At 39.9% G+C, this 14,606-nt stretch overlaps 1 protein-coding gene and 1 non-coding gene across 2 annotated transcripts; both read right to left on the bottom strand.

The window, feature by feature from the left end:
- Positions 1-9,117: 9,117 nt before the first annotated feature.
- LOC149072484 (uncharacterized) lies at positions 9,118-9,774 on the bottom strand. Its single transcript, XM_089247205.1, has one exon. The coding sequence runs from the start codon at positions 9,772-9,774 to the stop codon at positions 9,118-9,120; it is 657 nt and encodes a 218-aa protein (XP_089103331.1).
- A 4,366-nt stretch (positions 9,775-14,140) lies between these two features.
- Positions 14,141-14,213, bottom strand: TRNAR-CCU (transfer RNA arginine (anticodon CCU)). The gene has a single exon. It is a non-coding gene; the product is annotated as a tRNA-Arg (tRNA).
- Between the last annotated feature and the right edge of the window lie 393 nt (positions 14,214-14,606).

The raw sequence follows: 14,606 nt of genomic DNA, 5'->3' as shown, positions 1-14,606 counted from the left end.
TTTTTTGGACCGGGTCCAAACGAACTCGAGTGAAATGTCCTCGGGCTAAAATGGATTGCTCGTGTGTGTGGCCACCTTAAGTTTTAATTTGGCAACATATTTCCCGTTAATCTCAGTTGTTTTAATCTAATGACATTATATACATTGGGAGGTGCCGTGTGAATCGCAATATTCGATGAAGTGAGGGAAAGTTGCTAAACTTATTCGATCGAGAAGCGGAGAACTTCAACATTTTTTTCTACGGGAGGGATTTTAGTTCACGTATATATCTACACAACATGGGAAAACAAATTTACTCCACGTAAAAGGTGAGGCATTTTACACCGAGTTTAGTGGTTTTTTTCCATCAAGATGCCATAAAACGACTCGGACAAATTTTAATAACAGCGGATATGATTATGCAGGAGTTACAACATGAAGTCTAAGACTTCTTGACTTCAGTCGATTCTTAAATTCAACACATGCTATTCAGCAAGCAACGTTGATTGATATTAAAGAAAATCCTGCGAGTAATTTCTGTGGCGTTTGGTCAGAACATAATATCTCCAAAAAATGGATTTTTGATCTAGTAGTAGGTCTTGCTAATTATAACTAATTACAAGTGCACAAATACGTGCGTACGGCTAAACAACATGCTGACGTATGCTATTTTCATTTGCATTTGTGTGTATGATTTATTTCTGATTTTTTAATGACAATGAAAATGCTTATATCTCAAAAATACGATATTGGAGTTGTCATTTTCTGACAAAACAACACACACACAGAATTATTTATTATTCAATATCGATAGTCTAAACAACAAATAAATGTGAATTCTTCAATCACTTGCCTGATGGGTTTCTATTTTTTCTTCTGCACAGAAAATGCCAGTTTTTTATTTCTGCAACATTGTATTCACATGTCTATGACCAGAAATAAGAGTTACAGAAAATCATTCTTAAAAGTATTTCTAAATAAAAAGAAAGTTATTACCTTATTTTGAAATAAAAAGAATTTTTTTAAAAGTCGTTATTCGATTTTTTTGCATGGAATATAAGTAATCCAGATTTTAGATAGATTATGTAACAGAAAAAGATTATGTATCTAATTAATTAGATTACCAGTTTATGTTGACATTTTATTTCACGTCCTTTATACCTACAAGGGCTTTAGGACCGCTTAAAAACAAAAATTTACACTATGTAATATACATGTAAATATGTGAGTACATATACGTAATGTGAATACATGAATGCAAAATTTACATTAAAGATGGTAGAATTTGCACAAATCTTACATGATCGGGATGGGGGCAAATCACACTTGGAAATTCTATTCTAACCAAAAAATACACAAAGAGAAAACAAAATATAAAATTTCAGAGATTAAAAAAATTAAAAACTCGCACACAAACAAGAACTACGAATTTTCTTTTTCATTCAAATGCTTCTCATATTCTAAAAAATAAATAACTGCGGTATACATAACATAGGAAATATCTCATTTCACATCTGATGTGAATAAAGAAACAATGAAAATTAAACGCAAATTAAAATCTGTTACGTGCATAAAGATATTTTTCAAAAGCATGATCAAATTGTTCAGGATTCGCCTTTAATAAATTCATCCAAGACAAACGATTGGGAATCGAGAGGCTAATAGCAAATTGACGACGTTGTTCAATCCAATGTTTACAAATGAACATGAAACGCAGTGAAGTCTCAGGATCCGAACAATGGTCACAGATCGGAGATGAAATGTGATTTATTCTATGTAAATAATCTTTGATGGGTGCTCTGTAAGTAAACGATAAAAAAAGTGTTTCATATTTTCGAATGTGAAAAAATCGTGAGTATAATTTAGCACAGTTGAAAAAGTGGATTGCGTAGATATATTCCGTTTTGACAAGTAAAATACTGATCAACGTTGTTTTTAAAACAATTAAGAATATTTTCCATAAAAGTGAAAGGAAGAAAGTTTCAGTTATTATTTCTTGTCGCAAGTCGTGCTACTTTATCGGCGATCTCTCGTTATATAAAATATTCTTATGGCCAGGAGTCCACACCAAAGTGATTGAATTTTCAATGTTTCAAACGAGACAGGAATGTGTCAATAATGTTACAAAATGGGAACGGGGATTTACATTTTTCAAAGCAAAATGTGATGCTTTGCTATCGGTAAAAATAACGTAATTACGTCTCTCACAGATGAGATTAGAAGCTGCATATGCAATAACAAGGCACTCTGCAGTAAAAACGGAGGAGTAATCATGAACAAATGTAATAAGACAACCGTAAGTATTCTTTATGGGCATTGTATAATATTTTATCATGTGTATATATTGTTTATAATTTTTGTTAATTGCATTTTTAATTGGGTTGCTGTATTTTTGAAATATATGAGATCCATATTTTTATGGGCATCTTTTTCTCAGCCACCTCGTTGGGCATTTTGCCTGTTGTGGCGTTGTACTTGTATTTGTACAGGGTGATCAACGAATAAGCCCTTATTTCAAAATTAAATATCTCTACAACAAAGATCAATAGAATTATAGGTAAACGGTACGTTTATTAGCAAAACTGTAAGAATGCTGTACAGAAATTTCGAAAAATTATTTTATTTCAATTTTTTAAAATTAAAAAAAAACAAAACAAAACTGGAGATATTTTGGGGTTCCGAAAATCCTCATTTGTGTGAAGAGAAACCACTGCATTCGCCTAAAGTTACTGCATGGGCTGCGGTGTGTGCTGACAATTTGTTCCAAAATTGTAACGTAACGTTCAGTAGTAATCGTTTCTCGCACGAAGAAGGGACCGATAATGCCTCTGGCGCATACCGCAGCAACTTTAGGCGCATGCAGTGGTTTCTCTTCACACAAATGAGGATTTTCGGAACCCCAAAATCTCCAGTTTTTTTTTTTTTAAATTTTAAAAAATTTAAAAAAAAAACCAAAATTTTCGAAATTTCTGTACAACATTCTTAGTTTTGCTGTATGCAGTAGCATTCTTACAGAACTGTATGCAGGCCTCTTTTGCAGCCTGTCAAAGTTCCCTTCCAACTGGATTCTTCCCTGCGGTCCCGGGCAGTCTTAAAATCGTCATTTGCAAATGACTCCCACGAAGGGGGGGGGGCTGACAGGGCCCCAGACCTTTGGCCAGGGACAAAAATGCTATAAATTCACTATAGAAGGGCCCGTGAAAAGTCTGGCTTATTCAAGTCCGCCAAAGATACAGTGGCCCTGCTACAGGAAGTCGGGGCCGGCCAGAAATATGTCTGCCTACCACCTAATATACATACTCTCGAGAACTGTAACTACATCTCAACATCATGTGACCCCCTCGGCATTTGCGGACTCATGCCTTAAGACGGCACTGCCATTGTCCCCCTCACATGTATCATGGCTGCAATTTCAGAACCAGTACAGCAAATTTTTAGGGGTAAAGGAAAAATATATATAATAATGAGAATCGTCCCGGTCCCCAAAGCTGGGGACCTGCCAGCTCTACCCACATCCTGTAGCAGAGCCCTTATACTGAAATCTTTAATGGGTCCCCCCCAAACCAGACATTTTACGGGCCTTTCTACGGTGAATTTATAGCATAAAAAAACCAAAAAAAAAATTATGGTAATTCTCGCGGGCCCCAGGGCTGGCGTCTGTCAACCCCATTCTGGATCAATGATGTTAAGAAATATGTGGTCCTGGTTTCTGTTCAGGGACATTTCAGCAACATCAGCAAGGGTACTTTATTATTTAAAGTGCCACTCTATCGAGCTATTTTGCCAGCTTTATATATTTTAATTTTTCTCAAACTATGTAAAATGCAACTTTTTTTTTAATTTAAAGATATAGAAACGTTTTTTTATGAATTAAAATAAATGATTCTCAAGGTACATAATAACTAAAGAAAACCGTTAATTATTTTAATAGTATTTTTTATCAATACTCGAAAGTTTCTTTAACGGTCATAGTTCAACACTCGAGCAATGAAATCTGTTTGCTGGCGAGAGCCCTCTCAAGTCCTGAGAGGTCTCCATGAAATTTTGTCGTGAAGTGGAAGCAAGGCCCCTCTACAGAAAACTTTTAGCGTGAAGAAATGAAATAACAATGAGAATAGTCCTGCGCCCCAAGGCTGGAGCTCTGTCAGCCCCGTAACCTCATGGTCTCACATCCTGGAGCAGGGCACCAAGCCAGACTTTTCACGGGGCCCTTCCATTGCGAATTCATAACATGAAAACACAAAAACTGATAGTAATTGTCTCGCACCCCAGGGCTGGAGCCCTGTCAATACCTATGCCAAAGCCGCTTGAAAAGTACTCTTAATGCAGCTTTGCCTTATGCAAGGGCATTTCAGCAGAATCAGAAAGAATAATCAATTTTTATTTCGCCCGTCATCTATTGAGTTATTTTATGAACATTCAATATAATTATTTCTTAAAATTATAATGTAGAATGCACTTTTTAAATGTAAAAAAAGTTTTCTTATTATTAAATAAAACAAATAATTCAAAATATGTGATTATCATCAGGCTGTAGAGATTATCGAATTCATGGCATTCGCATAATCCTTGGGAATGAGATCAGAACTGTCGTATCTCAGTGTTCCTATGACATCTCGAGGGATTGTGGAAGTACTCCAAAATGCCCTGGAACAATGGTTGAAAATCGCACAGTATATTAATACAGTAGCACTCAATTATCCGAATCAATTGGGACCAGTCCCTATCCGTATGATTGGATAATTCACGAAATGAATGTTATTTCTTAGTGAAAAGCGAATTTAGCTTTAGTATGTAAATGTAACTGGATGACTATTAAAACAATTTTGTTCACATTTTATACTTGCGTAGGCCTACTGTTAAAATGTTTCATTGCCTGAACATATCGGTTCAGTCAGTTCTTTCGCTGCCTTCACCCATAGGCGGAGATAGACTTGGAAGTATGGGGGGGGGCACGATGATGATGTCAATACATATATACATTAGATCAGTCGACTCCACCTTTGACGCTGGGGGGGGGGGGCAATGTCCCCCACGCCCCCCCCCGTATCTCCGCCCATGCCTTCACCTGTTACAGTGGAGACGAAGCGATCCGGATAACTGGAGTCACTGTACTTTCAATAAATGTAATTTTATCTCTGAAATATGTTTTTGCACCTCAAATACTATATCGTGGCATTCTACGGCATGAATTTCCAACTGGTGTTGCACGGAACGCTGGGGTTACGTGAGAAATTATTTTGGGTTCCACGAAATCAAACGTCATGGATCCCTAAAACATTTTGGAACCCGGTGAGATTCCAAATAAAAGAAAGTTCTTGTTGCAGACGCTGTTCTTTATTTTGCACTTTGACAAAAAAGTGGCACATACTTTAACAAATTTAGATGACCATTTCGGATGACTAAACAACAGTGAAAACGGTAATCTCCCCCGACCCGGGTAAATTTTCGTGTGTAAGTATGTAAATATGTAAGTTGTTACTTCCAGCTAAATATGGGGCCACAGAACATCTCTTTTCCCAGAGAACCCATGATGGGTCACCCTTAATGCTGAAACAGCCATGCATAAAACCCCCACAAAAAGAAAGCTCATTGAACTCTATCCCAGGGTAGGCATGGGCAGAGCCGCTACAAGGGGAGGGCAGAGGAACGGGCACCCCAGAATAGTTTGTTAGATATTTTCCTATATAAAAGAACCACTTCAAAGTATAAATACGGACAGAAACTAATATTGTAGCTATGTGAGCTGTTTTTGAGACATAACTATATTATTCGAAGCAGTAGATTAAACAATAAAACAATTATTTATTTACAAATGTAAACGAAGGTAAAATAATACGCGATTCGGACGAGAGCAGGGACACGTACAAAGATGCGACCGGAAAATATAAACAACAACAGCTCTCTGGCCAGACGGCCTTGACATTGGATTTTTGTGGTGTTGTCACAAAGACGAAAATAATTTTTTGTAAGTACTGGGAAGACACTACATTACTCCCCCTCTAGTGAACAAGAGAGAACGATTTGTAACGAGAAGGTGGTTTGATGGGTCTTCCAGAACGAGTCTGTCGTTGCGGTTCCGATTTATCAGTCTCACTCGAAGTCTTCACTGTCGTGTTGAAATGAACCTTTTTCTTCGTATGAGGTGCTCGATTGTCGTTAAGATTTCCAGTGACTTGAGATGAGTCGAGGTTCTCTGTGAAGCAGGGTTTCAACCGGTTTGTGGAGATGTTTTTTTCTTTGCCGTTTACTGAGAGAGTGTAATATTGGTCTGTCCTTTTGATGATTTTGTATGGACCTTCGTATAGAGCTTGAAAGGGTTTTCTCACAGCATCCGTACGAATGAATACACTAGGACAGGTGTTTAACGCTGAAGAGACGAAAACATGCGGTGTTGAATGCCTTGACGGCGGAGCTGGTCTAAGGTCGTTGAAATGGTCACGAAGATGTTGAATGAAATCGGAAGAAGATGGAGATGAGGTAGATGTATCGAGAAAATCCCCTGGCAGTCGGATGTTCGTGCCGTAAACCATTTCAGATGGGGTTGAGTTGAACTCTTCCCGGAATGTGGACCTTAATCCCAGGAGGACAGTAGGTAACACTCGAGTCCACTGCTTGTGGCTGTGACATCTGATTGCTGTTTTCAAAGTTCGATGCCATCTTTCGATAAAGCCGTTGCATTTTGGATTGTAAGAGGTGGTGCGCCGTCTTTGGAATCCGATTATGTGTGACAGTTCTGTTAAGAGGTGGGACTCAAATTGGGAACCTTGGTCGGTAATAATGACACTAGGAACACCAAAACGAGCGATCCATCCGTAGTATATTGCTGCCGCCACTGTGTCCGCTCGGATATCTGGAACTGGTATGGCTTCAGGCCATCTCGTGAACTTGTCAATCAAGGTTACGCAATACTGATGTCCTTCTGAAGAGGGTAAGGGACCGATGATATCCAAATGTATTTCGTCGAAGCGCTTGGAAACTGGTAGATAATGTCCCACAGGTGCTCTGGTATGCTTGTGTATCTTGGACTTCTGACATGTCAGACAGGATTTTGCCCATGTTTTGCAATCTTTTTTGATTGATGGCCAAACAAATTTTTTTGCAATAGTTGTGGCAGTAGCTTGGATGCCAGGATAGGAAAGTCAATGAACAGAGTTGAAAACAGTTTTTCGGAAGGACTCTGGAACATACGGTCTGCTTTGTCCAGTGGAAACATCACAGTAAATTTGTAAGTTAGAACCAAAAACTGTAAATTTTTGAAGTTTGAGACTTGTGTTTGAAGAAAGTATCTTGATCAGTTCATCGTCATCCTCCTGTGCTTTAGCCATTTCAGTGTAGTCCACAGTTTGAGGCATATGAATTTCGTCGAGTCTGGACAAGGTATCAGCTACCACATTGTCTTTACCCGAGATATGTTGTATGTCTGTTGTGAACTGAAATATGAAATCCAGATGGCGTATTTGACGAGGAGAAGCCTTTTCTGCTTTTTGCTGAGTAGCGAAAATGAGAGGACGGTGATCAGTGTAAAGTGTGAATTTTCTGCCTTCAAGGAAGTAACGGAAATGCTTTATTGTTGAATACGCAGCGAGAAGTTCTCGGTCGTACGTGCTGTAACGAGTCTGAGTTGGAGTCAATCGTTGAGAGAAGAAGCTTAGCGGTTGCCAATCATTCTTGACTTTTTGTTGAACAACTCCTCCAACAGCCATATCGGATGCGTCGACCATTACAGCAAGTTCCGCATCAGGAGACGGATGAGCGAGAATGGTGACATCAATGAGTTGTTGCTTGGTTGACTCAAATGCTGCAATAGCTTCTTCAGACCACTCGATTGGAGATTTGTCGTTTTTCTTGCTGCCTTTGAGGTAGTCGTTAAGAATATCTTGAGTTTTGGCAGCACTGGGAATAAATCGCCGGTAAAAATTGATTATTCCGAGATATTTTCGTAGATCTTTTACAGTCTCTGGTAGTCTTGGATGACATTGATTCGTTCGGATGTTGGACGGATACCTTCAGCAGTGATGTGATGACCAAGATAGGTGATTTCAGGTTGAGCGAACGAGCATTTTTCGAGATTGATTACAAGACCAGCATCTTTGAGTCTCTCGAAAACTTGTCGTAAATGGATGTGATGCTCGTCTACATTTTTTGAAGCAATCAAGAGGTCATCAATGTATACGAAACAGAAGTCTAAGCCTCTGAGCATACAATGGAGAAAACGTTGGAAGGTCTGGGCCGCATTTCGTAGGCCGAATGTCATTCTGGTGAATTCGAATAAGCCGAATGGTGTTGTGATGGCAGTTTTTTCAATGTCCTCTGGTGCAACTGGTATGTGATGATATGCACGAACCAAGTCGATAGTGGAGAAGATCATGCAACCGTGCAAGTTTGATGAAAAGTCTTGCAGATTTGGAATCGTATATCGATCCGGTTGAGTGATGGCGTTGAGACCTCTGTAATCACCACATGGTCTCCAACCACCAGTCTTCTTTGGCACCAGGTGTAAAGGACTGGCCCATGAGCTCTGGGAGGGTCTTGTTGCAGCATATAGTCGAATTCCTTTTTAGCAATTTGCAACTTGTCTGGAGCCAAGCGACGTGTTTTGGCAACAACGGGCGGGCCTTTTTTAACAATGTGATGCTCGACACGATGGGGTACAGTTCTCAGAACGGGTCATTCATGAGTAAAACAGGAAAATTCAGCCAGTAGAATTCTGATGCGGTCGTCCCTGATGTCATGAGAAACAGTCGTCAATGCACAAGAAGGACCAGTGACGACTCTGCCTGATGAGCTAAGTGAAGTGACAGGATCGACGAGGCGTCGGCGTTTGATGTCTACGAGTAAGCCGAATTCTTTGAGAAAGTCTGCGGCGAGTATTGGCTTGGACACGTCTGCCACGATGAAAGTCCAGAGAAACCTTCGTCTTAAACCAAGATCGAGGTATAGACGTTCGGTGCCGAAAGTGAGAACTTTGGTAGAGTTTGCAGCATACAAGGAAAAATTTTTGTCTGGAAAGGGTCGTCGATTTGCAGTTACCGGTATCACGGAAACGTCCGCTCCTGTGTCGACCAAGAAATGTCTATTACAATAGCGATCAAATAGAAAAAGACGACTGGAGACGGCTGGCATCACACGTCGTCATCAGTGATGCCCCGGGTCGTTTCCCTGATTAGATGAGCTGACATATGCACAGGGCTTTGTACATCTCCGGGCGTCATCTCCGTAGCGCCCATGGTACCAGCAAATGTCCTTTCCGCAATGGGTCACATCTCTGCTACTGCTCCGTTGAAATCGCGATCGACTGGTCGAGCATTGTCGACTTTTAGCTCGTTTTAGTTCCTGCACCTGGTTAGTCAATTTTTCAATCTGACACGAAAGATAGGCGAGGCATATTTCATGCGATGACTGAGACGCGTCATTTCCTGGTTTCGCGATAGTCATAATATTCGGATTCGCGTAATCACAAGTTTCGAGAATTTCATCGGCCATGTCGGCTAATTTTGACAACGATTCCGAGCTCACCGACAAGATTGTTTGCGCATGCTGTGGCAAGAGCTTCAGCCATAGAGATTTGAGAATGTCCGAATCAGAGAGCACCCAAATCAAAAAATTACTCTCCGGTTTAGATTTGGGCGATCGTCGACCATCACAGCTGCTTAGGGAGATGCGAAACCTCGCGGCAAACAAGGTAAGCGACGACATTCTTGATGTGAGAGCCTCTTTCAGTGCAGCATATGGACCATCATTAGGCGGAGACATGACGATGTCACTGACCACGTTGAGGAGTCGTTGGTCCATGGCGCCGACCACGATGTTGTACTTAGTTTCTTCACTGGTCACTCTTGCGGTTTTGAACTGAGCCTCCAAGTGCACGAACCACAACGCTGGCGTCTCACACCAGAAGGGTGGTGGCTTGATTGCCACGCTGTCTGTTTGCAGGCCTTGCTAACTATATTATTCGAAGCAGTAGATTAAACAATAAAACAATTATTTATTTACAAATATAAACGAAGGTAAAATAATGCGCGATTCGGACGAGAGCAGGGACATGTACAAAGATGCGACCGGTGAATATAAACAACAAAAGCTCTCTGGCCAGACGGCCTTGACATTGGATTTTTGTGGTGTTGCCACAAAGACGAAAATAATTTTTTGTAAGTACTGGGAAGACACCACAATATATCTCCTGCTTGCCATAATGCCTCTGACAAAGTCTAGCTACGCTCCAAGAAAAACATTGAGCTGCAATTTTTTTCCTTCAAACTCTCCTTTTGTTCAATGTTCAAATCTGTTGGATTTTTTTTTTAATATTGAATTTTAAAACCAGATGTGGTTCCACCTCCATGAGACGGTAAGACGAAATAATAGGCGATATTCCGGTTGTATCTGGAAATCAACAGGGTGACCATATAACTCGTCTTTATGGGCATTTTCAAGGTTTTGAATGTTTAATTTACATTCTTCTGTATGAATATGCATGTTTTTGACGTAGATAAATAAAATTGAATTTGAATAAGTCGTAAAAAGGAATTTTTTTGGAAAATTCTCTTGGCTAGGAGTAAGGATTCTTGAACCACAAAACTTGAGTGAACTTTACGGCACACCCTGCATGTTAGAGAAATATTAAAAGCAACTTTAATATATTTTTTCTCCAATAGTTCTAATACATTAATTAGCTTTTACTAGAAACTAATGTAGTAAAAGCTTCAAGATACATAGAAACGCTGAATGAATTGAATAGCGCACGACAATGAGCTTTTGGGTTATGAGGTTCCGTGATTTGAATAAAACGAAGGATTCAGGATAATTGATTAATTTCTTAAAATAATTATTTTATTTACAACACGAAACATAAGACAAAATATAAATCTACGGGAGCGACATGTTACTCGCTTGATGGTTCGATCGCTTCTCTCGCGATTTCCCACGTGACAATAGGATGTCGTCATCTTTACAAGTGCCGCCATCTGTGAGATAAAATACAAATCGAATCTCACCACAAGCTTCTTCAGAAGTCCACCTTTGAATGGTATTCTCGTCAGTTGTGTGTATGAACGGGCCTTTCACTTACGGTAAAGCGATTTACCGGGCCGCGGGCGTCCAAAGGTTGGGAACCACTAATCTAGAGTATATACAATAGGGTAGAGCATCACTCATATTATTTCTAGTTAATTAGTTGAATAATTTGACCTTTTCGCTCCCGTTTTAAGAGCTCTGTTTTAATTGGTTTGTAATGATTATTTTTTCAAGTGAAGACCTAAGGCACACATGGGTGTCTAACTCCAATGATCTTAGTAAGGATATTGACAATTAATTAGGTTTTTTAAAAAAAAAGAAACTTTTTTAAGGGGCATTTTGACATACAATAAACAAAAATCAAATTTTTTAATAGCCAGTTTTAGCTCACAGGTGAAGAGGTTAACTTGATGAATGTGCTTCAATGGAAATTCAGTGACTTACTCTTAAAAAGAAAAAAAAACCAGTAAAAAGAAAGAGTGAAAAAAAAATCTAAATAAATCAAGTCGCACATGAACTCAGATTTTTTTTTCCCCTTCAGTTTACATGAATAAAAAAATAATAAAAGTTATGAAGAAGTGCTTCAGAGAAGAATTGGACTTTTCCTTGCGAGATAAAATGTACCGTATTTTCCAGCGTATTTGAATTACAATTGTAATATAATACGCAGATGCGAATTTCACTACTTTGAGAAAAGATTATAGTATTTCCTAATCCACATTTGCGAGTTTTATGCACCAATAATGAAATATTAATTTTATGAAGGTATTATAGGCCACATTCTCGTTAAAAAAAAAGTCGATTTTTCGACTTGAATTTATTCGCCAACTATATATATGTGTAAAAAATTATTTTTGCTAGTCAATTATTGAAAATACCCAATTATAAGTCGGGAAAAAAATCTATAGATTACACGAAAAGTGTAAAATCTGCAGTAAAAAATCAAGATAGTTTTTTTAAATTTATTTTTATCATGTGTATCCGCCCATCCCTCTTTCGAAGCAAATTTCACTTTGCACTTTTTTTAAATGAATTTTTAAACTGATTTGAAATATACAAAATTTTGAACTTGGGCGCTGTTACACGTACAGTGATTCAATCTTCATTTCCTGTTCTTGCTGAAAAGAGAAATTCGCAGATGGCCATGGGTCAAAGGCCAACACGAAAATGCCTGAGAACGTAAAGATATGAGAGGACCTAGATCCCCATCATCGTCCTTTAGCTGTCCCCTGCGGTATCTGTCGCAAATAAGACGACACGAAGTAGTTTAGCCCTCAGACGGCGAAACAATAACCACCTATGTCTAGAGGGCGTGGGACTGCTGGGTCAGTGAGTGGCCTAGAGTGTGTATAAGCATATAAGTGACCAAAAAAAGTGTGAAAGCATGTGAATGGCAAAAAGAATGACCTAGAGAGTTCAGTGAGTTACAAAAGAGTGACCTAAGGGGTTTGTAAGCATGGGTGGGAGGTCCAAAACAGATTGCAAGCTCGTGAACTGCAAAGAGTGGCCTAGAGACTGAGGGACCTCGCTGGTGAGTGATCAAAAGAGTGACGTAGATCGTGTGTAAAAGCATGTGAATGACCTAGCAAGCAAGGGAACAGGTCGAAGAGTGACCAAAGAAACACTGGTGCAAGGACGGCTTTTTTTGGGGCGCCGCTCTTGTAGGGCCACTAAATCAGAGTTAAAAGGGCACCGTAAAGCTTTGTCGACTAAAAAAATGGTTGGTCGCGCCAAAAATGGGTCCCGCATGGCTCGAGTGTTTTCTCAAGCCGCCCCTGCACTGGCTTCCACCCATGTTCCCCACAGCCTGGCCTTGGGTATGATGTTCGACAGGCTTTGGCGTGAAAAAAGAAATGACGAGAATCTTCCCGGGGCCCCCAGTGCAGCCCTGTCAGTCTCGCATCTCTCGAAATAGCTGTAGTTCGGACACGGTAGCGCAGACAGCTTTTCGAGCGCTATTTAAAATGTGTCTGTGTCGAATATAGAGGGCAGCTCTGAAAATTTTTTTTAAGTCTAATTGAGGAATTCAATCGGTACTTTATAGCATATGTGGTCCCAATTTATGACTACGAGTTCATTTTCGGGACTAGGGTGGTTTTAGGATATTGATGAGAGAAAATTTACGTAATAAGAGGGCGAGTAACATAGCTTACTTTCAACATTTTCGTGCTGATGCGCTCTCTGAAACCGATAAGGAAAGGTCATAACGAAGAGTTTGGGGCCCCCAATATTTACAGGTATTTCTTGGGAGAAAAAAATCGGTACGCGTATAAAGGCAGACAAGCTGGAAAATACCTTCTTCTAGGTGGGGGGGGGGGTCATATGGTTTAGTTTATCACATAATTAACTTATACACGCCCAAGGGGGCAAGCTACTTGCTTATCACATGAATAAGTTCATTATTCTGTCTGCCCACCCACCCCTCCTCTTCGAAAATTATTTCTAGCTGCGGCCCTGGGTAATGGGGACACAGACAGCTGGGGGAAAAATTCACAGGTAAAGAAATAAAGAATTCCTAAATATATTTGTAGCCTTGTTAGCCCCATTCTTGCAAGGTCATGCTAATAAAATTCCCCCCGAATAGGTCTATTTTGACCCCCAATTTTAAAATATTTTTGCGGGGGGGATAGATAGCACCGCTCACAACCCCGGACTGATGCAAAGTACCTTACTTCCGTTACCTCAAAAGAGGCAGAGCTGTGTCGGAAAAGTTAGCAAAGATATATAGTGGTGGCTCCCCCTTGCTCGCAAGTTTCGAATCACTCCCGACGTTCTCCCCATAAAGACAACAGCCATCAACTCGATGCAACATACAAGCCATTTGAAGAAAATGGGTGACTGAAGCCAATGACTAGGGAGAAAAATTGCACGTGCGCCCAGTGGCACATAAGGGCCGGAGACCGTAGCCAGGCATTTTCAAAGAAGTGTGGAAAGGAATTGAATTCGAAAGAAGAAGCTGGCATATGTTCAAGTGGGAGAGAGAATGGTCCAAATATACAATGTATACAAATTACATATATACAGCGCTTCGACTGTGACGGGAAACGAAGCCTCCGTCCACAGTGATGGGCAGTTTTGTATCCCTTCCCTTTTACAGAATATGCAATATATACACACACAGCCTGCACTGCGACGGGAAAAAAAAAACCATCCCTGCCGGGATTCGAACCCGGGACCCATGGATTAGGAGTCCACCGCGCTATCCACTGCGCCACAGGGACTTCAGGAGAGAAATGTCAACATTTAAAAGCGACCTTAATACCGTATTTACAAATGGGGGCCATTCCAATATTAACGTTAGTGGATTTTCAGCCCTTTTTGATCCCCCCCCCTTGTCAACAAAATTTCGTCAGCTCTGCCCCCAGCTCCTAACGCATATTGAGATAAGCCGTACGAGGAAGGCATGAGCCCCCCCCCCCAGACGATCAAAAATTTATTTGATGCAAAAAGTATTAGAAAAAATAAATTAAAATATCGGAAGGAAATATATTTTTGTGTTATTACAGAGTGTAATTAATTTCTGCTGAATGCTGTTTGGAGGCTAAGAAAAATAATCAAAATTTCTCTTGAAAAGAAATTCATTGCGATCAGTGATGGTAACTCGTGGGAAAAAT

Source organism: Pholcus phalangioides, unplaced genomic scaffold (genome assembly GCF_987345545.1).
Source record: "Pholcus phalangioides strain wild (caught in Gottingen) unplaced genomic scaffold, Ppha-v1.0 ptg000017l_1, whole genome shotgun sequence".
Classification (NCBI taxonomy): domain Eukaryota; kingdom Metazoa; phylum Arthropoda; class Arachnida; order Araneae; family Pholcidae; genus Pholcus; species Pholcus phalangioides.
Note: the sequence above shows the minus strand (reverse complement) of the source record. Positions and strands in the feature narration are given on the sequence as shown.